Source organism: Bemisia tabaci, unplaced genomic scaffold (assembly GCF_918797505.1).
Source record: "Bemisia tabaci unplaced genomic scaffold, PGI_BMITA_v3".
In the NCBI taxonomy this organism is placed as follows: Eukaryota; Metazoa; Arthropoda; class Insecta; order Hemiptera; family Aleyrodidae; genus Bemisia; species Bemisia tabaci.
In genome coordinates, this window is record NW_027311734.1 from 325,301 (window position 1) to 351,780 (window position 26,480).

General features: G+C 35.2%; 2 protein-coding genes across 2 annotated transcripts in view; one reads left to right on the plus strand and one right to left on the minus strand.

Moving 5' to 3' along the window:
• Positions 1 to 2,840: 2,840 nt before the first annotated feature.
• Dab (DAB adaptor protein) lies at positions 2,841 to 20,943 on the plus strand. The gene is made up of 7 exons (XM_019052017.2): positions 2,841 to 3,214; positions 4,558 to 4,807; positions 6,956 to 7,170; positions 7,930 to 8,073; positions 8,458 to 8,598; positions 9,168 to 9,668; positions 10,211 to 20,943. Exons 2-7 carry the CDS (start codon positions 4,594 to 4,596, stop codon positions 14,078 to 14,080), a joined length of 5,085 nt encoding a protein of 1,694 aa, XP_018907562.2. The 5' UTR covers positions 2,841 to 3,214; positions 4,558 to 4,593; the 3' UTR covers positions 14,081 to 20,943.
• A 2,623-nt stretch (positions 20,944 to 23,566) lies between these two features.
• Positions 23,567 to 26,480, minus strand: part of sick (sickie) — a 333,346-nt gene continuing 330,432 nt past the window's right edge. The window contains 3 exon segments of the mRNA XM_072305631.1: positions 23,567 to 24,848; positions 25,411 to 25,495; positions 25,905 to 26,112. Of these exon segments, the coding sequence (XP_072161732.1) occupies positions 24,747 to 24,848; positions 25,411 to 25,495; positions 25,905 to 26,112 (395 nt within the window). The 3' untranslated portion in view covers positions 23,567 to 24,746.

Genomic DNA, 26,480 nt, shown 5'->3' on the forward strand with positions numbered 1-26,480 from the left:
CACAAAACAATCGATTCTGTAACTCTTAAATGTACGGTGGAATAATCATCTAGGCGGGGCAGCTTGTCTCGTCTATAATCGACACAATATGGTGGATTTAATTTTTAATTTAACTGAACAATAGATTTTTGACACGAGAAAATGTTCGACTACTTGCGCTTTTAACTTCTCCTAACTCTCTCTCTCTCTCTCCCCCCCTCTCCCTCCCTCTCTCCCCCTCTCTCCCTCCCCCCCCCACCTCGCAATGTACATCGGTCCGCTCACCCGGGTCCACCTGTGTCAAAAGCTCTTGGGTCATTTGCCGACTTTAAATGAGGTTTTCTCGAAATTGAAAAATACAGTTCAACTCCCTCTTCAACTGAAATCGAAATGCTTCGCTCTGTATTGCTAATGATGGGGTATCACCCATATTTGCGAGAAAATTTGAAAAACGAGGCCCGATTAAGTCTCTCTTACCATCGGCCGAGGGTTGAGCACATAGCCTTTGAAGCACCACTACAAATAAGACAAACGGAAACAAACACAATGTGGTAACAGAGCGGAGGAGAGGGCGCGCCTTAATGACGGCGCAGGGATACAACTATTCGTGCTTGATGGATGTCCGTGTTGCATCTTCAAAATTGAAGGCGCGATGGTGCTAGGCGTGAACTCGCAACGCAATGCCTTTCTCACTACTGCGAATGAGGCGTCACTCGATTCGGTAGAAAAGCTAAAAATCGAGACCTGATAACGTCCCTCCTATCTTCGACTGTGTTGACACCCAATTTGTTTGCAATTTGATGTCTGATTCTATTTTGAGGATGCATTTTAAGACATATCTGACTCTATTATGTACCGGCCCCGTATAATCCGCGGGGAGCGTGTTTTTATCAAACCTCGGGTCAATTTGACCTGGTTTGGGCATTAGTTTAAATATCGACAGTGAAATTACCAGACCACGTATCTCCACTCCCATTTTATTTTATTAAAAAGGAACAAATCAATATCATCTCTTGAAATTTTCACAGAGTTTTCTTCCCTCAGAAAGGAAAAAACATGGAAGTTTTCAAGTATTATTGACGTTGAGCAGTTTCCCATTTCAAAAATGAAGTATGACCGGAAGTCTGCAACGTCGCAAACCTAGGTACGTGGTCTGTTATTCACCGTTGATATGTTTCATACATACAAGATTTTCGTCTCGGCAAATGAACTCTAGCCGAAGAATAGAGACGAGGCTTAGGTAGTGAAAATCTGTCCATGAAATGACCTGCTCCATGGGCGACGAAAACTAACAGAATTCTATCATAACGCCTGGATGCAACTATTCGGGCTCCATGGATGTCTGTGTTGCATACGCTCGGAAATGAAGGCGTTTTGACTTTGCAGGCACTTACCGTGTAGCGTCTCACTTGTTGCTCGGCAGTGCGGACGCGCAGTACTGCGAAGATCCAAAAAAACAGAGCGCCTATATGTATACTACAAAGACAACTCTTAGGCTTGCATAGTTGCTCTACAAATAACTGCATCCCACCATTGTGCATTATTCTTGCTTATCGAGATGTCTTTGTAGAATGAACGAAGATTGAGGGTGCTCTGTCATTTTGGATCCTCTCTGTACAGCCCGGCATTGCCACGCCGCGCCTTCGCTTACAGGATAGGGAGATGTCAATTGTGTCCTGCCAGCTTGGATTTTTTTGTTCCTTGTGTGTTTTTGGTACTTACTTGTTATTTTTTGTTTGGTTTTCTTTCAGGTACTTACTAGAGTACCTGTATAGCGAGAGTATGGACAGATCGCTTCATGGAGGGCTTAGGGCCCAAAAGTGCAGCCACCCTTCTAACCAAGTTCTAACGCACAAAATTTCACTGCCAGTCTGCAGATTCCAATTCTAACCATGATGGCAAAGAATGTACAGAAATGAGCGTTCTTCCGCGAAATTGAGTTTTATGCAAAAACTGAGTCAAACACGTGCTTAATAAACGACGGTTCGTAACAATAGTATTCGTAAATCGTTCTGGATAATTGAAATTCATAGGTTGGCTGCATTTCTGGGCCCTAACTTTATTCGCAGAAGCATCGGTGAAGGCCTGATGGATTTTCGGAGTTTCACATCTGTCCATACTCTCGCTATACAGGTACTCTAGTACTTACCTGGGAAACAGCAAACGCCCGTTCTCCGAACTCCTTCCGACGATTTTCCCGCCTTTTTTTCCTTTTCATAGGTGGTCGAGCGGTCCCCCCCCCCCCCCCTAATGACGCCCCTGCTTCAAGAATGACTGAACGAATAAAGTAAAAAGTTGGGTATCTACGATTGCGTGGTTCCAAAGTTTCCGCTTGTACTTAGTCATTTTTTAAAAGATTTTTACTAAGTATAGTAAGAAAACTAACCACCATTGTTTTCCATGACATTTTTCGTTAATTTTCTCCGTTACTTTAAACATTTTTGAGGAACATTTGAAGATTTTAGCATACTGCTTTCTTTTTTAAAAAAGAAATAAATCGGAAAAAAATCTTAATGTGGTAAATTCGCACATAAGAATCGTAGATTTCTGAACGCAGCATTGAAGACACGCATTTTTCAAATATTCAACCAGGATGTGGGGAAAATCAGACTGTTGTTTTTTATAAACCCTTGTACTTTAAAATCCTCTCAACACAAGTTCGGTTCACACTTTATTCGTTGATAACAACATCAATTTTTGTAAATTAATTTTCATTAGTCTCATCAAGTTGTGAGGAATTTCGCGCCTCTAATAGGCGGATCAATGCCGCGCGATTGCAATGTATTCCTATTTTTCTGATTGGATATTCTGGGTGTGGGCTGTCAAACGAATTCCAGAGGAACTTGACATCACTGCCTTCCGCTACGTCATGAATGGTTGATTTCAGGAATTAAAAAATAATAAACAAAAGAACATTTTTTTATACTCGCCCGGAATGTCTATTACATTAGTATTGTTGCCCTTTATTTTTATCAGTGACCACTGCATTATCAGTCCCAGTTATTAGTACGTTAGATTTTGGATCGTTTGCTTAGTTCTTGCTGATTATTCAATCTCACTCGTAAATTACGTCGCCTCCACACATAGAGTACACGCGAATTCAATCTTTAGGTTATGTTCTGAGAAATTTTTATCAATTAATTAATTCGATCTTTTTATCCTTTAGGACACGATCCTTGTTCCGCTAAGGTGTTTTCGGTGTTTTATTAGTTTTATTCCAAGCACTGTTGTTTCAGTAAGTATGCATCATTATTTGGCACCATCTAGCTATGCAACGATTTTGATTTCATTGCTGCTTACTCTAAGAGCTTTTGTCTAAATTTATCTCACTTTAGTTTGTTTATTCCTGCACTATAAAGTAGAAACTTCATTAGCATTACATATTTCGACTTTTTCTCATGCTTTTACATTATGTAAACCCTCTATTTTTCCTTAAAATTATCTCACTAAAAATTGGTAAGTAACGCTGAGATTCTGTTTTAAGTAATGCTGCATTCTATATTTCTAGTGTGCGCAAGTTGTTACTTGCTGATGGAAGCTAAATCAACAAGTTTTCATGATTATTTTTACTTTACAAATAATTTTATCAACCTACTGATAATCTATTTGTCTCTCAAGATTAGGTGTACTCATGCAGAGATAAAGGCAATGCAAAACTTTTAGGGAGCGTCATTTTTAAAATGTTTGATTTGCAATGAACGTTCCGTAAGACGCTAACGCATCTAATTGGGCCATAATCTTGCTAACGCATATACTGGTTGTTATAGCAGGGGCCAACCACAATTTAAAGCAGGCTAAAGTATTTGAACTACAAGTTGCTTCATTGGCATATCTTCAATACTCTCTTTCATCGTAATCATTGGATTTTATTAAAATTCAGTAAATGCACTCCTCCTTGTACTAATGTAACCAACTAATCTGGTTACTTAAATGTTTCCTAAACCAAAAGTTCAGTGTTTCAGCCTTATGTCATGAAATCTAATACATGATCTTTTGGTTTTTTTTAAAAAAAAATTTGGATTGAGTAATTAAAGGATATTATAGCTGCAGAATGTATTTTTTCCTGAAGAAGAAGTTCCTTTAAGCATATAGGTTTTCAGTTTTTATAGGTAACATAATGAAGCATTGCTTGAGAAGCTCTTTTGGAGTAGCTTGTGAATAGTAACTGGCTCCGCCCTGCAAGCACTTATTAAAGTTGATTGTTGACCTTATTTACGCTACTCAGAGTGACGATACTAACAAAGGCTAGTTTGAAAATCAATTTACAGTACCTATCAAAATTGTAATGATCTATTCAAAGGTTGCAATCTAAAACGGGCCATCTCTAGCCTTCAAATTTCAAGAATTAAAAAAGCCAGGTGGATTCATGCAAATTATAGGATTATGTTTTTAAAATTAAGGGTTTATTATTTACTTAAAGCCTCATAATACTGGTTAATATTCAAAATAGATAGGGAAATCCAATGAATCATTTAGATCTAACATTTTTCAAAAATTAAAACTTATCTTCTTCATTTTTTTTTTTTTATCCTGACATCAAGCGCTCTTTTATCTATCTTCCTTCTTCTTGATTTTCAGAAAAAAATACTCATCCTTTATAATGACGCTAAAAACATGGCAGCAGTAACTGAAGCAGACCATTCAGTGAAACAAACGGTTTCGATCGAGAGGAAACATGAGAGCATCTCCAAAAAAAATAGCGCACCGGAAATTGAAAATACTAATCATTTAATCGATGCACTCAAAGAGGGACCAAGGAAAGGACTTGTTCAGTTGAAAAACTCCTTTCGAACTCTCTCATCAACTCCAAGACGTCCTATCGAAAAAGGTGAGTCTTCAGCTCTCTTGATTTCGTAACTACATACTTTGCTGGTATCATAATATCATAGTTTCAGTCTTAAGAATTCTTCAAAAATATTAGTATCTATTGTAGTGCTGAGCTTCTATAATATAGTTTAAGTAGTAATGTAGTAATTAACAGATGTAAGAGCAGATAAAATGTTCATGGAAAATTTAAACTATCTTTTGGAACTATGGAAATCACTTTGAATGATGTAGCAAGCATGCAAATGTAGTGTCTGACACATATAACCTTGCAATTATTTGAATTTTTGAAGTTGATTTAAACGTAGGTATTCTTCAAAATACCAAATGAAAACCAATTTCTTTGTCGCTTTTACTATTTTCTTTCGTGTTTGCGGAAGTTTCTGTAAATCTCGAGAAGTCAATGGAATTTCTCAAAACCAAATCAGTTGAAGATGTCATGAACTTTAAAAGTTGAACCACTAAGTCAACATGTGACTGTAGCCTCAACAAAACTATTTCTCTATCCAGTTAAATTCACCACCCTAATTGCTCAAATTTGATAGGTAATTAAGAAATACATCACAAGCAAATCAATGCCCTGTGTAGAGAATGGCTTTTCACAGGCTTTTGCAAGTTATAATTGAAAAATATTCTGTACGACAAGGAGTAAGTGATTCACAATCAATAAAAACCAACTACCAAAGTTGATTGAACTGTAATAGACATTAAAAAGATGCACTGAGCACTGACTCCTGAGTAACAACTTTGAGCTTATCTGGATTCCCACTCAAAGCTCAAAGCAACTGAGACTGAGAGTGTATTGATCAATATTCCTGACTCCCTTCAACCCTACCCCTACCCCTCTCTTGACTGCTCCACCCCTCCCCTCCACAGTGCCACCCTCCATTCATCCTTCCCTCTTCCTCTAAAGTTTTTGATCCTGTGGAAATACTGTAACCTCTACACCTCTCTGGTGACACTGTCTACTATAGCTTTAAAGTGTCTCTCAAGAAGTTCAACGATAGTTTTCATATTATCGTCATTGTAACCATCAGAATATTTGTTTTTCTCCTTCGAGCTGTTGATCAATTTTTAATTATTATATTCTGTTGAATTTTTGTTGGTTTCCTCTGAAATCCAGTGAGGTTGTCATTTTTCTATTTCCATTTTTTGCTGCTGTCTCTCTTTGCTCACAGCAATCAGAGGCTGTTATTACTCACTTTTTTCGGTTGCCAAACCTTTGATTAAAAATTATCTTTCACGTACAAAAAAAGCTCATGCAGACGTTACGAAAAAAGACTAGTCCTTGTAAATGTAAGTGTCTTTGTGGGATTTCTCTCTCTCTCTCTTCTCCTCTTAACTTATTAGAATTTTCTCTATTTGAATGTGTCTTTTGTGTATTTATGCTGAATTGAGCTATCGGACATCATACCATAGCTCTTTATGCTATCAGTCAGTGTGTGATTTTGCTGAAAAGCATATTTGTTTCTTAGCAGCCATGCTAGCTCAGTTTTCTTCTTTTTTGCCTGCCTCTCTCCCCTTTAAGGTTTCCTTTTTTCACAACACAAAATTGCGTTGATTGTGTCACGATCACACCGACACTTCTACTATTTGGCTCTTTAGTTTTTAGCTGTGAATTTAATTTATAACGGCTATAAATTTTTCTCAATTATCTCGAAGCATACGCTGTAAGTCAATTTTTAATCAGTGAAATTATTTGGCTGATTCTGAAGAGAACTTTTGTAGGTATAATGTATATATTTTATTTTTTATCATTTTGATTTGACAGTATATGAATGAATAATTTTTTAATACCTTTGTTCAATTCGTACTTTTACGTTACTGGTAGCTGCTGCCCTTGCCGCATTTTGTAAACTTAAAAATTAGAAGTATCATATTGGATTAAAGTACCCATTACTGATTTATGAAACTCTGATTATTGTAGAATATGTACAAAAATGCAAGGCAGTGAGGCTTTCACATCCTTATATCGTTGTTGATAAATTTAAAATCGACAAGAAGACCAACAGATCAGACCTTGCTCAGAACGATGTTAGGTCATGAAAGTTTTGGCTTTAATTCTTTTCAGTTCTTTCAAAATTTGTAGACTTTTACATTGCTTTTAAAATGTTAACCTAATCAGAGTACTTTTTCGGTTTTTTTTTCTCAGACAAAAATGAGCCTTCCAGATTCTTGGGAGAAGGGGTGAGCTACAAGGCAAAGCTCATAGGAATTCTAGAGGTTGGAGAGGCGAGGGGGGATAGAATGTGTCAAGAGGCTCTCGCTGATCTAAAAATGGCCATTCGTGCAGCCGGAGAACACAAGCAGAGAATTACAATTAATATAGCAATAGATGGACTTCGTTTGAGGGATGAAAAAAATGGAGTAAGTATTTATTCAATCTTATAAAGTTAAGGTCACTCCATGCCAAATGAGTTTACGCGCTTATTGAGTGTAACAGAAGATCACCTGTCTTCAGTTTAGCACTGTAAGTAAATACAGGTATGAAGATGGCGGATCCTCTGTCTCACTCAAAGAGTGTGTGAACTTATTTGACGTGGATTCCAAACCCAGCAGCATGTAAACACATAGGTGAGAATAATTTCTGTGCGACAATCTGGCAGGATGTGATAAAAATGAGGAAAGTGTCTATGAAAAGACAATACAACCCAGGCAGTCTTCTCATAAAATGAAAAATTTCTGTAAAGAAATGGTATGATTTTCATTTCTAATTTAAGAAACTACTCGCACTTAAAATGTAAAGAACGAAACACCACCTTAGGTAAGGTCTTATTTAAGCTTATTATTCTACCCACACTCACCTCCCTCTTACAGGTTTAGAGGCTAAGTTTTCCTTTACATTTTTCAATGCTGATTACTATTAAAATCTTACAATTATGTAGTTTAAGATGAAGAATACATAATTCTCTTGAATGAGAGCAACACATATTTTATTACTTTTTTGTTCGCTGCATCTCAAATAGTATTTCTGTCTAAACTGATTAAGATTTCAGTTTTAAGTGGTATTGAAAACACCAATATGTAACGTACAAGATAATTAATAATTTTGCTCCAGTTCAGATCTTTTTGTAGATGCTACTTAAGCAAGACTCATCTCATATTTTGTTTTTCAATTTTTTCAAGGAATGCCTCTATCATCATCCAGTCCATAAAATCTCTTTCATTGCACAAGATATCACAGATTCAAGAGCTTTTGGATACATCTTTGGGTCCCCTGATACTGGTCACAGATTCTTTGGAATCAAAACAGACAAAGCGGCCAGTCAGGTATATTCATTTGTATTTTTATTTGATTGCAGAGTGTCATTTTCCACTGATATTTTCTCTTTGTCAGATAATGAAAGAATGTACTCTAAAGTACAACTCCTTACTTTTTTCTCTCAACAAGTTTAATAAGTAGAGAAAACTTGTCAGATCTATTTTGTTTGATATTTTGTCGGAGAGTAGTTATTTTGTCGAGGATTGCTAAAGTTTGCCAGTTATCTGCTGCAACAGTAAATTTACCTGGTATCTGTGCTCTGCAGATTATCTTCAAGCACAACTAAATTTTTTAAAAGTTGTCAAGAATGTCAAAGAGTGTCATTTTCCACTGGTGTTTCTTCTCTGTCAAACGTTACTTGTCAATCTCACATCGTTAATCTTTTTTTCTAGGTTGTTATCACTATGAGAGATTTATTTCAAGTTGTTTTTGAATTAAAGAAGAAAGAAGTTGAAATGGCAAAGCAGCACTTGGAGCAGCACCAAATCAAATTAGTTTCGTACCCATTATTGGACTCTTCCAGTGGTAGTAAGGTGCGTGTTTTTTTTTTTTTTTTCTACCCTAAAGTAATGAGCAAGGTGCTCTATCCTCATGAGTAAGCTGAGATCCAAGATTAAAATTTGAGGGTACTTTTTAAGAGAATGACTACAAGAGAAATAAAGTTACAGGTCTCAGCTGTAATCACAAAAAGTTTTACAAATCACATGGAAAAATATTATTGATTCTACTCTGAATTTTAGCCGTAGAGATAGAATACGGTATATCTGGAGTAAAGTCAAATCTTATGTATAATGGCACACATCAGAGTTGCCAGTTTGGTGCAAGTATGACTTTTTTCTGGTTATGACATGATCCTACTCATCTGAGTTTCAGAATGTATAAATTGAACGGAACAAAATAGAGTGTATTGTCATCATTATGCTTTGTTTTAGATCACATTCGGTTCAAATCTACAATGACTTGAATGAGTGTCTGTTTTTACGAAGACTCTTCATTATTTGGCATTCTCTTATTTTGTATTTTAAACGTCCAAATGTTTTATGCAGAGAGATTATTGTTTAATCAGTTTGTGTCTAACACTTATTTTCTTTCCCCAATGCAGAGCTCAAGTACAGATGTCAGCCGAATGAAAACCATTCGAGAGAGCGACTCAAGCAAAAAGAGTGAACCAATAGCAAGCAATAGTAAGTCAATCGCAACATCTGATGCCATTGCAGACTTGCTTGATCTAGAAATAGAACTGAGCAGTATCCAGCAAGGAATCAGTCAGATGGAGAAACTAACGCCTTCTGACCCATTCGGGCCTTCTGCTGCAGGACGAGAAGATCCCTTCGGAGACTCATTTTCTCCACCTCCCGTCACTTCACCGCAACCGAACAAACTTCCCCCACCTCCATCAAAATTAGACAAATCAGATTCGATCAGGTCGTCGGACTCCTCTCACAAATCGTCCATCTCTAAAATGCAGCCTGACAAACACTGGTTTGACAAAGAAACTGAAGATATTTTCGAATCAACGGACTTTCCCAGCACCACTTCTAACAACTCCAGTACAGCTCCAACCAGCACCGCCTCTGCTCCCATAGCAAAAGAAGAATCTTTGGTATGTTGGCTCTTCTACTTATCAACCTCTCTGGTATCAAATTAGTTTGAAACATGTCGGTTTTCCCTGTATAAATCGGTTTATTCCTGAACTATCAATCTTTCCTAGAGAAAATTCAATTTTGTGCAGGACAGAGGAAAACCAAGGTCATCTCTGTATTCTACAGCCTTTAAAAAACATTATAAATCATGTATTGTATGCCTATCAAGTTTTCCCCTTCGTTCATAATATGGAGATTTTCCCGGTCAGATGCCCCTTTTTGCCCATTTACCATCATTCAAAGCTCATCCAATTGTTTTGGGTCAGAAAGAAAGGGACAACAAATTTTTTTCGATGCACAATGGAATTATTCCTGCCGAATTTTTGCTTCTCAAGTCAAAAATAAGCTCCCGTATTTTCTTGCTCTTCTTACTTCTCCTTATTTAGTGGAAATTTTATCATGAGTAGATGAGTCATCAAAATATTAGGGTAAACTTTTTTATTTTCATATTCCAGTAAAGTTTTTCAATATTTTTATGCTTCATTGTATCTCTCTTTTTCAGGATGAGCCTGTCAGTGTCAGCAGAAGCCCTCCAAAAAGCAGCAGGCTGATAGATGTCTTCACTGAGCTAGATCCTCTAGGCACTGGAAGGAGTAAACCGTACGTAGACAAAAAAGACTTTTTCCAAGACTTAAAAAATCCCCCCAAGAAAGTTCTCAAAGACCTAGTACCAGAGCTTTCTGCCGATTTAATAAAGCAATTTGAGAAAAATTCAGACGCTCCTCTCTCTGCCACAATTAGTGAAAATAAAGGGCCGGCCTCAAATACACCCTCAAGCAAAGGTAGTACCTCTAATTTTCAGGGCAATGTGTTCTTTGAAGATCCATTTAACAAATCTGATCCATTTGAAGATAGTTTTTCAAAATCATCTGGCTTTGCTTCGTTTTCATCAGAAACATGCGATCCATTTGATAATTTTGCTGATTTCTCATCATTCAATGACACCCCAGACTCAGTTCCACAGAAACCAAATCAATCATTCTACAGCAATGAATCTCAGACTGGTCCTCTTAGAGTTACCCTACCTCCGGAAAAACAATCTAGTGAATCTCAAAGCAGCGTTCGGAGTCGTCAATCTAGTTTGAGCAGGCAACCGTACTCTGGTGGCTTAGTCAAAATTCCCAGTCCGAAACAAAAACCTAGATCCCGTCTATCAAAGCAGGTTACAGTTGAATCAACGGTGGACAGAACCAAAACTGAGAAATTAGGAGAAGTATCAAAGAACCGAAGCCTAGGCACACCATCTCCCACTAGTTTTACTGCTCAAGCTGAAGAAATTGATGAGAAAAGTAATGAAACTGCACCAGAACCACCACCTAGACCAACAGCAAATCTTACATTCATAAAACCTCCACCTTTGCCTCCGAAAAAGCAGCAGAACATGTCTATAATGAAACCACCGCCACGGCCTCCATACAGTGATTTATCTCATTATGATTATATTGAAAATTATGGAACTTCTATAGCTCCTCAACCAACTGCAGATGAGAAAAGTCCTCCTGTTCCTGTACCCGCTCGGCGTCCACGGTTCGGAGCTCCGACTAATAATGCTCCTGAGAGGCCAAAAAAGCAACAAAGTGGCAACGTAGATTCAGATTATTATTTAACACCATTTCATCTCTTGCCTCCTCCGCTGAAGAAACCTGCAAAAACGAATACTACCTCTTCAGCGCCAAAATCATTAGATATCACTTTGAGTCAGTTAACAACTACAGGGTTCAGTGAATTGGCTGAGTGGCTGAACATGTCTCCAGTTGCTTTATCCAAAATGACAATGCAAGAATTATTTACTCTTTTATCGAGCATGAATCAAAGCCAGTCAAACGATGTTGTGAATGGCTCTACTGTAAATGTTGATGCCAAATCAAATACAACTGTGCACAGAGAAAAGAAGACTTCGGCTTCAGAAAGCCAAACAAAAACCAATGTGTCTACATCCGCAGGGATAAATTCAACCCCACAGCCCCCTCCATTCGTTGCTGATTTTGATAGTAAATTCAACAATATTTCAAAACCAGAAGATCCTTTTCAAGATGATACCCTCTTTGACAAATATGCTGTGTTTAGAGAATTACTAGAACAAGAAAAAACCAAACAAGAGGTCAACAATGTTGATAAGAAGGTAGATGTCCAATCTGAGTGTCCTATCCCTGAAAAAAGCAGCGCACCGCCAAAAAGTGATGTAACGACATTCAAAGCTAAAATTAGTGAACCACAGTCGGAAGATAGGTACGCAGCTCTGAGAGATATTTTTCTGGAGGAAGCTGAAGACAGGCAGGAGTGTAGTGATAAAGATGAAAGTCTATCTGATCAAAATAATGGTCAAGGTGAGGAGCACATGGATTTGCTAACTCTTTCAAGACAACAGAGTGAAAGTACTGAATCGCCTAGTGCTACAATCCGAGAACCTCAATCTATCATGGAAACAACCATAATGGAGGAAGATATAATTGACGATGAAAATGATGATGTCGATGAAGAAGAAGAAGCAATATTAGAGCGAAAAGTTGAGTTAAAAGAACCGCTTGACAAACCGATGAAGCCAATATTGTCACCATCAAACTTAAAATCAACAAAAAGTGATAAATCCATCTCATTTTCTGATGACAACTTTAGAAAGTCATTGGAAGATTTGAAAATAAACAAGGAGGATAACATTTTCGAGAAGGCATGGGAGAAATTCAACTCAAAAGAGCCAGAATTCAATGATTCCGGCTCTGTAAACAAGAGCACGTCTCCATGGTCTGTTGATACTGATGATGGTAGTAAACGGTCACAAAGTCCATCGTGGAAAGGAGATGTGAGTTCCAAACATTGGAAGAACAAAAGACACAAAACTCCAAAAAATTGGCAGGAAGATGATGAATCAGATGTTGTTGATAGAGGAAGCAGTTCACGTGAGGAGTCACCATGGCGGGAAAATGGATGGAGTAATGGGGATGAAACTCCATCATATCATCAAGACAGATATCCTAGAAAAGATAAGAGAAGACGAAATTATCCACGGAGAATGCCCTCTAAAGAACCGTGGGATGATACCAGAGAGTACCCAGAAGAAATTTATCAATCCAGACCCAAGTATCGCAGCTCCTCTCGGGAAGATGATCGTAGGAAAGCAGAGTATGAATACTGGAAAAAGCGGAGTTCTCCATGGAGCTCCAAGTCGGACAAACGAAGTAGCAGAGAATCCTTGAATCATGATGATGACCGATATCCGAAGAAAAGTTTTGGTGATAGGAGGAGGAAGAGGTGGGAAGAACACAACTATCCAAGAAGTGATCGAAAAGGTCATTACTACAGAGAAAGAGATAGAGATAGAGATAGGTCACAAGAGTCTTTATGGGATGATGAGTTTAGTGAACCTGGAGATGATGAATTGCCACGGAGCTCAGGTCGTAAACCAAATTGGAGGTCAGGGAGACATTACTATCCAGAACCAGATGAAGATTATGTTCGGAGACCAAGAAAGCCTTATAGCCATGATGAACAAAGTGAATCAGAATCGGAATTCTCACAGCAGAGTAGAAAGTTTCAAACTTTACAACTAAAAAGGGTGAGTAAGAGTCGAAGACGCAATCAAAATTCACCTTTTGAGGACGAATTTAGCCCCCAGTCATTTTCATATCCAGCTTCATGCAGGAGTCCAAACATTGGCTCGGACCAGTCAGAAAACAAACTGTCACCCAGGCAAGATTTCAATTCTACATCAAGTGAAATGAGTGCTTTTAAATGGAAGGAAGATCGACTCTCTGTGCCGTATCACAAGGCAGACAAATTATCGGATGAGTCAGAGGAGCTGAACCAAGGAAAATTACAAAGACACCCAAGTCAACGGCAATCACCCTTTGAAGACAATTTCACGCCTCCTGACACCCGAAGGTGCAGTGGGAGAAGTGTCTCGAGCGATGTGAGTCGTGATGAAGATTTGAAAAATGGAGATGATGTCTTTTTGTCGGCTGGTGAAGCTAACGTTCAGACCAACAGCTCAAAAAGTAAATTTAGTGATCCGAAGCGTGCCTGTGAGAAAACAGAGAAAATAGGGAGCAAACTCCGTGAAAGCTCTGAAATTCAGTCAGAGGATTTGAGGAAAAAACGATTGGGTAGGCAAAGTAGTATCGAGTTAAAATCTCGAATCTCTCAACTTCGGAATCAAAATGAATCAATGTCTAGTCTTAAAAAATCCGATTCGATCAATATTTTTGCTCGTAGTAATGATCCCTTTGATGATGATGATTTTTTCAATGCTGAGAAAGCGCATGCCACCATTCATGAAGAAGAGCCGATAGACAAAGCTGAAGGAGACAAAAGTGCAGTCTCCTTTAAATGGACACAGGATTTTAATTCTTTCAATTTCTCTGATGAGAATAAGTAGATAAATGTTTAAGTGCTTCCCTGTAACAGTCAGCAAGGCTTAGAAATGTGACTCAACATTGATGAGTCTCTGTTGTCTCTTTTACACATCTCAAATTTCTAATATTTAAGTATGAGACAATAACTATTGAAGAATCCAGCAAATAATTAATTTCAAACCACTTTAACCTAAGAAAGGCTCTGTGTTGCTTCTCTCGAATCGTTCTTGCCTTTTCAATTGCACAAAAATTTTAGGTGATTAGAGTGCCAAGTCTGCAGTAAAATGTGTCTGTCGTTGAGTTCCTGTGTCATTTAAATTGATGGCCAGTCTTTTAAATAATGAAAGTCTTGACTTGTAATCTTCATCAGACGCTAGGCATTTTCTTTCACATCATTATTTGAGCCCCGATTGGTTAAAAATTGCACCAATTGGTGAGTATCATTTTTAGGCTGAGATTTATGTGATAACTACAAATATCCTGGTTTATAAAAACTGTAGCCTAGTTGAGTTTTTTTTTGTAACTATCAGAAAGTCTGAAGATAGTGTTGCAGTAAAAATGAACATTTCTCCAAACACAAGCAAGAGAAATCCTGCGTCAATTTTTTATTGTCTCGTCGATTTTTTCTAATTTTCTATCGAGATCTTAATTATTGCTGTGACGTAATCTCAGCTCTGTGGACTATGGTTCACATGTATGAAAGAGATGACTCTTACCTTGCTTTCTCCATAAATTAGAATTATCATGAGTGTCTTTACCCATTTTTTAAAAAGATCTGTTAATTTTTTTTTAAAGTTTGACATTTCCTATGGTTTTATTTCAAAGAAAAGATCAAGCGTGTCTCACCGGTTCATCTCTAAAAATCACCTGCTATTTTTGCCTCTCTAATTATTAGTAGTCTATTTTTTGTCTGTAACAATCTGACTATTGTTTATTATTTAACATTCATACTCTGACCAAGTGTATATTTTGCACTCATGCAATACAGTTTTCCGGTACTCATTTAGCTTTACCAAGGCATTTAGTTGTAGAGTTTTTCCTTGTTGTCAGTTTTTACTATTTTAATTCTTCACGAACTAGTCGCTACACAGCCCCACTCATTTACTTTTGTGCTTATATTTATTTTAATGTATTTGTTCCATAACTTGCTTTTTGTACATTATGATCATTTGCTTTTGATCTTTTTACCGTTTTTTATTATGGATGAAAGATCTGTTGAAGGTCATGTTGATTTAGGAAATAGAATTCCAACTATGCTTCTCTCTTTTAAACAAATTTTACTTTTACACTGAATTAATGTTTAAAATGTGCAAAGTCAATTTTTAAAGTTCCATTTTTCAAATCTCTTTTTCCCTCTCTTTTTTATAGACTAATTGATTTTTTTTTATCAGAAGGCATTTTTGTAGAAGCTCAAATTCAAGAAATTTAAATAAAGCAAACCAAGAGAATGAAACTTTAAATGAGTTGAAATACCCTTTTTGCCTTTTGTTGTGAAGCCAGTTGGGTATTCTGTCACCATTTTCCATTTCTCTCTTTTTTAGAATTTTTGAAGCATATAGTTGCAAACAATTAAAAAATAACTGTAAAAAATTTCTATGAACGTTTAGAAAATTGATGAAATTAAGTAAAAAAGTTTTGCTCTCTTGGAAAATTTTTTTTTTTAACAATTTATGGAGGATTCAATCCAGCCCCCTAAATTTGGAGTCAATTGTATTCTGATGGAACCGATTTTGCATGGTTTGTATGAGAATTTAGCTACTTCAATGGAGCAAAAGGACACCTGAAGAATCTTCATGAATTAAAGTAAGCCTTAAAAAATGAGTCTCAGGACATCACATCCTTTGGAGCATTCCACAAGATTTCTAAAAATTTGTAGGAGGCAGATTTGTCTACCTTTCTGTCGTATAGACGCATTTTTATTCATGTTTCATTTGAGGTCATTTTATTTTTTCATCCTTTTGTGGTGAAGAGTCGGTTCAATTTAATTTTTTTTTTCATCTTGAGCCCTTCCTTCGTTTCTTTTTCCCCAACTAATTACTCGTTCACTTGCTCTTTATTCTGAGCCCCTCTCCCTCCCCCTGGTTTTTTTCAGTCCCACATAAAAATTCAAAAGGTACTCTGTTTACTGAAGAGTGTTTTTGTGACCATATAATCGAAATCCTTGATTAAGTTATTTCTGTTACTTTCATGGGATTTATTTACTGTCGAATGTAGGTCAAATGCTTTTTCAGTTTAAATCCTTTCAAACTATTTTGTAATTCGTACTCACTTGGTGTTTTTTGATGGAAGTGGACCATTTTTCATGATGAACTCCCTTTAATGTTTTGATGATTTGCTCTATGAGATTTTCTGACGTATACCTAAATATGTAGTGCAGTAATCGTGAGTAAAAGTGTAAATTTTCCTATAGAACACCGATAAAATTTTATTAATGTTCTGCAATTATAAAGAATATCTTGCTTGAATGTGATCAGGTAATTTGGTGTATTTCCTTGTTATTTTGGAGATATGGTTCATTCTCAACAATTGACTCCTGTTTAATTACCAAAAGACTTCCATAAAAAGGGCATGTAGATTCCTACAATATCTTAAAAAGTCTTACCTATTAGAGAACCGCGTATGAACCGCAAAAACTTACTTTGATTTTATCAAGTGTGAAGGCACACAGTACCAATGTAAAGTGTATATGCTGAAGATTGATTCAGAATAAGGCGAACAGCTGAGTATGAGGTACACCTGATAATATGTTTTTTGTGTTTCGGTCCCTCTCCTGTTTTACCCTTGCTATAAATTTTTTCTTCTCAAATTTAAGATTGTTGTAGAAAATGTACAGTATTTTTATGTGTACATGAAAAATAACTGTTGAAATGTCATAAATTATTTATTATTTATTAATTTAACTTATAAGGGAATTTTTCTATTTTCTCTCTCTCTTTCTGTGTTTATTCAATATTTTTTATTTATTTATTTATTATTTTTTTTATTTTATTTTTTGAATTCGCCGCTCTTAGTAGGTACAGGCATGCCTAAGTCTGAAATAGCATCAGATCGCTGATTAAAACAGAAGATATTGCCTTTTTAAAATTTAAGCTGAAATTAAGTTAAGCGCGTAAGATATTCTCTTGCAAATGAACAACAAATTATATTTAACAGGTTACTTTTAATAGCGGTGATGAGCTATTACTAATTTAAATAATTTTGATTGAATGGTATAATTAGGCTAAAATTTAAATTCCACAAGGCTTGCCATAATTAGCAGAAGTGATTGTTGTTTCTTTGTGCTTCCTTTCTTTGTAAGGTCAGTACATAAGAGAACCATGAAAAAAAGAAATATATAATTTCCTTACTCCAACTTTTATGAGATGTTGCTTTTTACATTTGACATGTATGTATTAAGCAACCAGACTTTTATTTTGAATACAATATTGTGTCAAAAGTCTGAAAACCTCCTCAGGAGAAAGAATAAAACACCTAGTAACTTGTGAGACTATTTTTTTCTGGTTTATTAGTTTGCCGAACAGTTTTGCAAGTTGGAATATCATCAGTCTGATATCTCTCTAATTCTTACTATTTTTTTCAAACGATGCTTTGGTTACTTTGATTTCTCCATAATCGCAAGTAAACAGATAAAGGAGAGAGGGAAAATACAAAAACGTTAATGATTGTTAAAACCCTTGAACTTTGTTGTTGTTAGAAATATTGATTTGTGACTTTCACCTCGGGGGCCCTCCAATTCTGTAGGATTGCCCTCAAGTGGAATTAAATGGTTACGCTAGCGTAGACACCACCTTTCCTTTTAGCAAATGTTTGTAAATTGTAAATATAATTTTGTAAATTAATAATTTTAAAAGATTAATTGCATATCATAATGCCTCTTTTTTACTTGTTTTAAGTACTGCATCATAGCGCCTCTGTTTGTTGATCAGCTAGTGTGCGCTATTGTTGAAATTTTTAAGTTTCTTTTACGACAAATTTAATTGGTAAACATTTTTCTGTTTTGCAGAATTCTGTAGTTCCTATTTTAATTCCAACTTAATAAAAATCAGGAAATAACTAGTGACAAAATACTCATACCTGCTTTACTGAATGAATTGTTGGTAAATTAATTAAGAATACTTAAATTGTATAATTCAAGACTGATTTAATTTTTGGAAAGTTTGATCCAAGATCACAATAAGTTGAAATTATGTTGAAAAATAAAAACAATTTTTTCTGCAAGGCTTAGAAATGCACAGCTTTTGCACCTTCTTCTGTTCCTTTACTGTAATTTACCAAGTGTCACTTGGATTGATGATAAGTGCTGCTAATCAATTATTGTGACCTGTGTGTTGTAATACTTTTAAAAGCCTAACATCCTTTTTTTACTGTCATTTTAGGAGGAGAAATTTAAGAATCTTTTACTTTGTATAATGTATAATAATAAATGTATGTGAGAAGTAAAAGTTCAGCATCAGCCCTCAGATTCTGTGCTCACTTGAATTTCTTTTTCTTCTACAATTTTAAGCCAGTTTATCTTTCTTCTTACTTAATCAATGCTCATAAAGCCTGAAGGTTTTTGCTTTGTTGTAGACGTATTAAAGTGTGCAGCTGTTTAACAATATCACTTATACCACATTATTTCAAACTGGGTATTGAGCCACATCCTTAAGATCCAGGCTCTCATTTTTAGACACCAACGTCAAGCTCCAGGCCTAAACGGAAATAAGAAAGGTGGAGCACTGTTGGCTCCATAACTCGCGAATCACTCTTACTAGGGAAAATTCGAATATTTTACAATTTTTGACAGTGCAACCAAAATTGATAAGAAACCTGTCTGATGCCCTGATCAGTTCGTCGGTAAGATAGGTTTCTGATCCATAAAAAATACTGTCTACAAGGTATAAAAATCTCTGTTTGTAATTTCAACCGCTTACAACTAACTAATAGGGGCATAATTAACCAAGCGTAATTAGTCGCTCAACTCATTTCTGCCTGTACCAATACCAAGTAATTCATATTTTTGTTCTTACATTTCTGTTGTTAACTTATTTATGCAGTTAAGTATTCGCAAAACTAACTTTAGTCCCTCTGTACTGATTATGCAGATCTACTCAATTGCGTAATTCTCAAGGTCTGGTGTAAGTAAGGAGATGGGGGGGGGATCTCAAAGTGTAAGCATAATAATTGGACAAATTTGACCAAAATCGGCTAACCACATTAGATGTTGGTTAATTTTCGCTAATGTCGTATTCTTTAAATAGAAAAGTAAGCAACGCTGATTCTTGAAATTTTATAAATATTTTCTTCATGATCTGGATAAATTTCACAGAGAGGTCGAAGAGGCTAAGTAGTTATGTTCTCCATCAAAGAAATAAAACATAAGAAATTAGGGAACGTGAAATGCTGTTAGGTTGATTCTGGTCAATCCTACCAGTAACTTGTAATTTTGTATTGATTTTTTTTTCTTTAATCATAAAGAAAATAAAGAGTTCAATTGAATGTAGAGCTCATTCTTTTCATACTTGATGCACCGAGATTTTGCTATCACTTACAAGTTTATTTTATTTCGAGCTCTCTAATAGTGAGAATAAACGTTGTAGTGCATAGCTTATCTCAATGTGTATTAGTAAGTAGGCAGGAACAATAAATTTCATTGTATCAATGTTGCTAATGGTCAGCCTCTGTAAATTCTGTATCTCTTCAAGAAAATCCTGATTCTTATTCTTTAGCTGTAATTTAATTTTGCCCCATATTACCTTAAGTCCCAACCTAAAACATTTAAATTTAAAATCTCTAATTTAAGCTTAGCCAAATCTAAGACCACAACCCATTCCATTATTTATAAAATTTATATCGCCAGACACAGGAAAAGCAATTTTTGTTGTTTTATCTGCTTACTTTCTCAACCGGCAAATATTTCTACCTACTGAGAATCACCAGTGAAATCTTGTTTTGCAATATTCTTGCGTCTATCAAGTTATGAGTTATGAAGCTTGATCAGAGTTGATTCATTTTAAAATGTCAAAACATTTGACAGTAAAAAATTGAACTCTCGCTTTTACATAATTTTTTGTATTGATGTTTTTTTTTTTTTTTTTTTTGGAGGAAGTAGCTCCACTTTTCATCTTGCCTGAACTTTCAAAGATTGTGCCATAGAGTTTTCAAAACTCAATTGAAAAGGACTTCTTACTCTTATTAAGGGAGCTGCAGAACAAACAGTAACTTTTTCCTTGAATAAGCAGAATAAAATATCATAAACCACCAAAAATAGTCCCCTCAGTCTGTGACAAGTGAGTATCTTTCATTGTATCAGTTATTGGTACACACGAGATTCTGTCAACAAAGTATTCACAAAAACGAATACTAACGAAGCAAAAGTAAGAGTAAATTTATGCACAAGATAAATAGTCTTTAACTTCCGATGAAAAAACTTCATCTTCACTACTGATCGCTAATTCCAAGGAAAAACGTACCCTTCTGTATGTTTGCTCCAAAAAAGTGAATGAAAAAAGAAGTCCTGAATTACTCGTATGTTATGTCCTTAAGACATTACTAACCGGTTTAAAAGCCTTTACCATCATCTCCATTAATACTTATGTATACCTCAATACTAGGATACCTTGGAGAGGTTTCATTACTTTTTGTTTGATGCAATTTTGAACTATGTATTATGATCAAATCTCCTAAAACATTTTCTAGAAAATGATTGAATCAGTAGTAATTTCCTCAAGGCAAAAGTGTCTCTTCTGATCAAATTCTGCAACACCACAATTCTTAATCTCTCTACTTTTTAATCATCAATAGTTGTGTAAAATACTCTTAAAAAACTTAAAATGTAAAATATGTGCAATATTATCTTATTGATGTATTTACCTGACTTTTACAAAATAAAATTCTTTATACGAAACATTTTTTTTAGAATATATCCTCCCTTCTGAAAATACCAGAGGTTAAACAAATAGAACCAGCAGCACAAATAGTTGTAGCAGCTATTGTAGCATCTGATAAACTAATACTTGTAGCATAGACAAAAACTCAACTTCATACTCAAAGTTATGATTGGACACATTTAGGCTAAAAGGAACTACTAATGTTGAACGCAAAACCTATGCACATATTTCCTTTCAACGTAAATATTGGTTGGTTGAGGTTTTAGTCACTATATCTAAGGAGACATTCTACCTGTATTTTATTTCCGGATACTTTCTTCAAAAATTATAGAATGAAAGCTCGCCAGGATAAAGGCACCGAGACAAAAGGACTCCAGTCTGGGATGAAATGAAAACAAATAAATACAATCCGGAATGGTTTTAAAAAATGAATTTATATAAAATAATGTATATATACAGTCAGATAGGCAACATTTAACAATCAGGTAAAAGCGTAAGAAACAGGCAACAAAGTTCATAAAACAAACTCTAAATAAAATATGCTTTCATTCATACATTGTAATCTGTACATTTTACATTAAATGAAGTAATTGATGGGTCATAAATAGACCGAAGGGAAAAGATTCGATTTCCTAAAGCCTTGAAGTAGTAAGCCTCTTGAACAGGTAATATAGGATGAAACCAACCAAAATAATGAGTTGGTAAGATGCAAGCTCAGAGAGCTGAAATGTAGTCTGGTCTAGTCCTGATCACATTGTCTCAAAGAGTGTATACATCAGTATGAATGTTAATTCTCTTTCTTTATTTTTTTTTCAAAAAAAAGAAGTACAACTAATTAATGTGGACCTGAATTTCTCTCTTTCATACTGATTAAGGTTAAGAAATTTTTTGTAAAAATTAAGGATACAATTTTTAAAGTTTGCAAGTTGATAGCTAACGTGATAAAAATTCCGATAAAAACTTGAAGAGAAGAAACTTGAGATAAAGAACAGGTAAATTTAGAATATACACGGCTTTAAAATATTGGGGCCTTGGGAAAGGAACGAGAGATAGTAGATTATATTTCCCTGAAAGATAAGGAAGGATATGTTGAAAACGATCTTCTGGTAAGATACTTCCAAAACAGAGAGTTTATCATAGAAAGTTTTTAATAGGAAAAATTTTAAGACTACAGAATTCCTTCTTAACAGAAGTTTCAGAGATAGATGTTTTCTAACTTACAAATCTTGGATAGAGAATCTGAGTGACTGGGATAGTTTTAACCAGACAGATAGTTGGCATATATCGACGGTGAAACTAGTATCTCGGTTTGCGAAGACTATATAAATGTATTTAACGTCCAGCTTGACTGTGATCACTGATTCTGAAAATTTCAAGATTGATTACTATAGTGAGCGTGTTAACATGTGTTTAGTTTCATATATGTTACTGCATACGTGTCACTGATGTATATTTACAATAGATGTAACTGTGTTTCAAAACTGAGGGATTATTTATAAGCAACTCGGCAGGCCCCCACAGTATAAACAAATAGGTAAATGGCTCTTGTGTGAAAAGATGAAAATAAAACATTTGACTTATAAAAACTGACTTCAAAAATAATGGTCATATACAATCCTGATGTATTATTTCAGTTGCGATTAGAGGTGAAATATTAAAACATAAAATTAAAAAATAAAAATGAGTAGTCACGAAGGGTCAGGTAGCCTTCATTGATCTTTGGGAGAAGCAATAAATATACACAAAATCGAATGCTTGAATACTAAAGCATGATCTTTGATTACAAAGTTTCAACATTTTGTCCTACATGTGCTTTCACTTTTTGGAGAGAAAAAAAAACAACTTTCTTGCTTGTAATTTTCCAACAGGATTTTTTTTTTCAACGAGATGGAAAATCACAATGAACTTTTGGTAACAGTGTTTATCTTGCTGCATAAAAAAATAAGTGAGGAGATGTTCTAATGTGGCAAATGAAAATTCATGCTTTTGCATCCAGGTAATCGAAATGTAAATGTTGAAACCAAGGAGACAAAAGATTCAGTCCTTGTTCGACTAATTTCAACACAAAAATTACATTCAGTCCAATTTAAGCTGGAAGTTCGATTTTCTTTTAAAAATGGACGAAGACTGAGTAGTAAAACTAAGTTCTCTAAGAGTATAAAAGTATGTAAGAAATTATTTCTGCAATATGAAAATACCTTAACAAATCAACCCCTGAATTTTATTGTCTTATTTTTCATCAAAAGTTGAATTTTACGGTTCCAGTCAATCTATTCTATCACAAAGCATTTACACACACTGAAATCAAGCCAACAGAAGTACAAAGACACAGAAGCATTCAAAAGGCTGAATAGGTAAGCATTCATGAAATACTGACACAGGCTAAAATGGCCGGAAAAAAGTAAATAAATACAAAGTAGAGGACAAATTTTTTTGTAAAAATGAGATCTTTCAAAAATTGAAAAGCTATAATTAATGAAAAAGACTTGGCTCAATTAAAAAATATATTTTGTCAACAGAGAAGAAAGCAGACAATTTTGTCTGGGATTTTCCTCTGGAGTTTTGGCCATTTTCCAAACCTCCTTCCAAATTCTGAAATTTTTGCTGCCATTTACATGGTAGCATCAGAACTGATCAATATTTTCTTTCTTTTTTTTATTAAAAATTGTGTGGGGCTTCAAAGATTACTTCAAAGTATTCATTCCAGGAGGGACCAAAATAGTTTGATGACAAAATAAAAAGACCCAACCTATGATAGAACATTTTAGATTATCTCTTATAGTAGATAAAAACAGATTATACACTTGATACATCCGCTTATAAAATCAAGAAGGATATGTATATATTTTTTAAATTCATGAAAGTTGCAGACATTGTGCTCCAGCTTTGTTGGATTTAAAAACAAACGCTCTTAGCTACTAACATGGAGGCATGAGACTTATTTTTTTTTGCTTCTCTTCTTTATTTGAATAAAAATACGATAGTTTTACAGCAAAGATCTCAGACTTGACCTTGAGAAGTCTTGCATTTTTATTATTTTTAAATAATAAGAGGGGGCAGGGAAAATTTTTTTAAAAAAATAAAAAATAAATAAATAATAATAGGAACTTATGATCAACAAAAGAGGACAAGTGAACATTTTGTGGGAATAAGAAACAAAATTCACTGTAAAGAAATTCATAAAGAGAAAAGAAGGAGAGGCTCTTAATTCCAGGAATTTTTTTTTTTAAACAGCTTCGTTTGAAACTAATAATGATTTTAGAGACAGATTGTTCTACTTGATGACGTAATTATTTTTGCTAAAGGTGGAACCTTTAATGTAAACAATGAGAAGTTGTTGAAATTAAGGCATAAAATCTTCTGATATACTTTCAACGTAGACCATGAAAAAATTTAGATGGTACCCTAAAGATGTCCTCTTCAATTGATGAAAGCTACTAGATATGTCTTCACGATTAAAAGTAAAAGCATTAACACCGGGGATCCTTGAAAATGGTTCTTGACATTGCTGCACAAATCGTAAATTCATCGGAAACTTAAAATTAGAATGAGTTTAGATAGTACAGAGTATGAGTTGAGGTGGTACAAAATTTGAAAATTTTTTAATGGCGATAGTTCTCATCTGCACCACTTGCCCTGCTACAATGGAAATGTGGCCTTAACGGTTCAATTTTGGGACCAATTGAGGTACAACTTTAAGAGCAAGACATTCTTGTACAAGAGAGAGTAGTCTTTTGTCATGATAAAAAATACAAAGGAATACATGAAAAAGTGAAAAAACAAGAGGGCAAACGGCAGTCACAGCTGGCCAGTAGAAAAATCACAGCGTGGATTCTAACCCTGAATGTGTATTTGTGTCCGAGTCATTACTCAGTGGACTGGAGTAATTGGCAGCTTCTTGAAGACGCATGAGCATATTTAACTGTGAACAAAAAGAGAAATGATTTGATTCAGATGGAAGGATGAATTTCAAATTTTAGATCATAGGAAAAAGTTGTGTTTAAAAAATAGGGCCAAAACTTTACAAAAAAAAAATTTGAAGAGCCATTGATTTGAAACGCAAAACTGAGTCAAATCACAGTCGCACCAAATTTTGCTACCTTCTTTAGGCCTATAACTCGAAGACATTTAATATCAGAGGTCAAGATAATTTTTCAGAACAGTGAGATTCATCATTTGCCCTGATCACAATATCTAAACATTCTTGGAAATTCGGCGACTTTTCGAGCAATAATCCGTCTCCTTTGCAAGTTTGGACCATCTCTCAACATTTTCATTGCAGAATAAGCGAATTTTGTTTTGTACAAAGAAAGTAAAGTCCTTTGTAGTATACTTGAAAGACTATTCAGTATTTTTGAGGGTTGGCTATTATTAAGCATTGCTTCCTTGAACATTAAAATATAAAAATAAACATACAGAGGGACAAAATAAATAAAACCAAATTTAACAGATCACCAAAAGAAGAATTTTATTCTATTACTCACAAGGGGATCAGCATCCGAATCAGAGTTTACTGATTTACTATTGGTCCCATTCTGAGCATCATAACCCACGTCTTCTGGAGAGAGTCTGGAGAGAACAAACAAAATAATTAAATTAAATATTCGGTTTGGAGATATCAAAACATGAGTAAAACGTGATTGACTTCACGTTGCAAGTTCAGTAGTATAGGTGGTTTGGAAAAAAATGACGTGAGGTTGACTCCGCAAGAATTGGCCTTCCTTGCTTTAAAATGGGGTCAGGCAGGCTCACCAATTTTGTATGACAGCCAGAATCATAGAATGAGGCAATAGAAAATAAATAGGCCAGAGCTTTCCTTTGAATGTTAAAAATTTCAAAGGTGAACAGTAGATACAAAAGAAATTTGTTAATATTCATTTATTACAGTTTAAAATCAAATACAAAATTTTCGGAGAACATTCTAATGGCTGGATCACATTTATTAGTAAGACCATTGAGAGAACAAGATTAGTAATACCTCTGAAGATTGGAAGGATCACCCGGCCAGGGATATGTGTGGACAACAAAAGAGGCTGGATCATGCCATGGTGCACGTTTTCCATACAGCTGTAGCCCTTCACGCACCATATCCTGTAGATACGGGATCACAGAGTAATTCCAGACATCTGTAAACCATGCTTGGGCACTGCCTGATTCAAGAGGACAGCCAACAAACACTCTCGGACCTACAGCAGAAAAAAGACGAAGAAATAATGAGAAGAACGGTTGTGATTTGTTGATACTATGGAGATGTTAAACGTAAATCTCTTTATGCAGATTTCTTCCAATGAATATTTTCAATGATTTGTAAAGAGATACAATTACAGGTGGTTTGTAAAACGATTTCTCATTATTTGGGTTAAAATAGGACATTCAGGAACAAGGGCTACGACTAATATTTCAGGGAGAAAAAAATCAATTTTACGTAGATTTAAGACTTCATTGAGACTTTGAAAATCAAACTCAATTTTGAATCACAACTTGACCCCAAGGAAAAACATCTTCATGTAGAACAGTGGAAATATTGTCTTTAATTTAAATTTATTTTAAATCA

Coding starts and splice junctions, on each gene's coding strand:
- Dab (XM_019052017.2), top strand. CDS start 4,594: ATGGCAGCAGTAACTGAAGCAGACCATTCAGTGAAACAAACGGTTTCG. Junction 4,808..6,955: donor AAGACGTCCTATCGAAAAAG/GTGAGTCTTCAG, acceptor TTTTTTTCTCAG/ACAAAAATGAGCCTTCCAGA. Junction 7,171..7,929: donor TGAGGGATGAAAAAAATGGA/GTAAGTATTTAT, acceptor AATTTTTTCAAG/GAATGCCTCTATCATCATCC.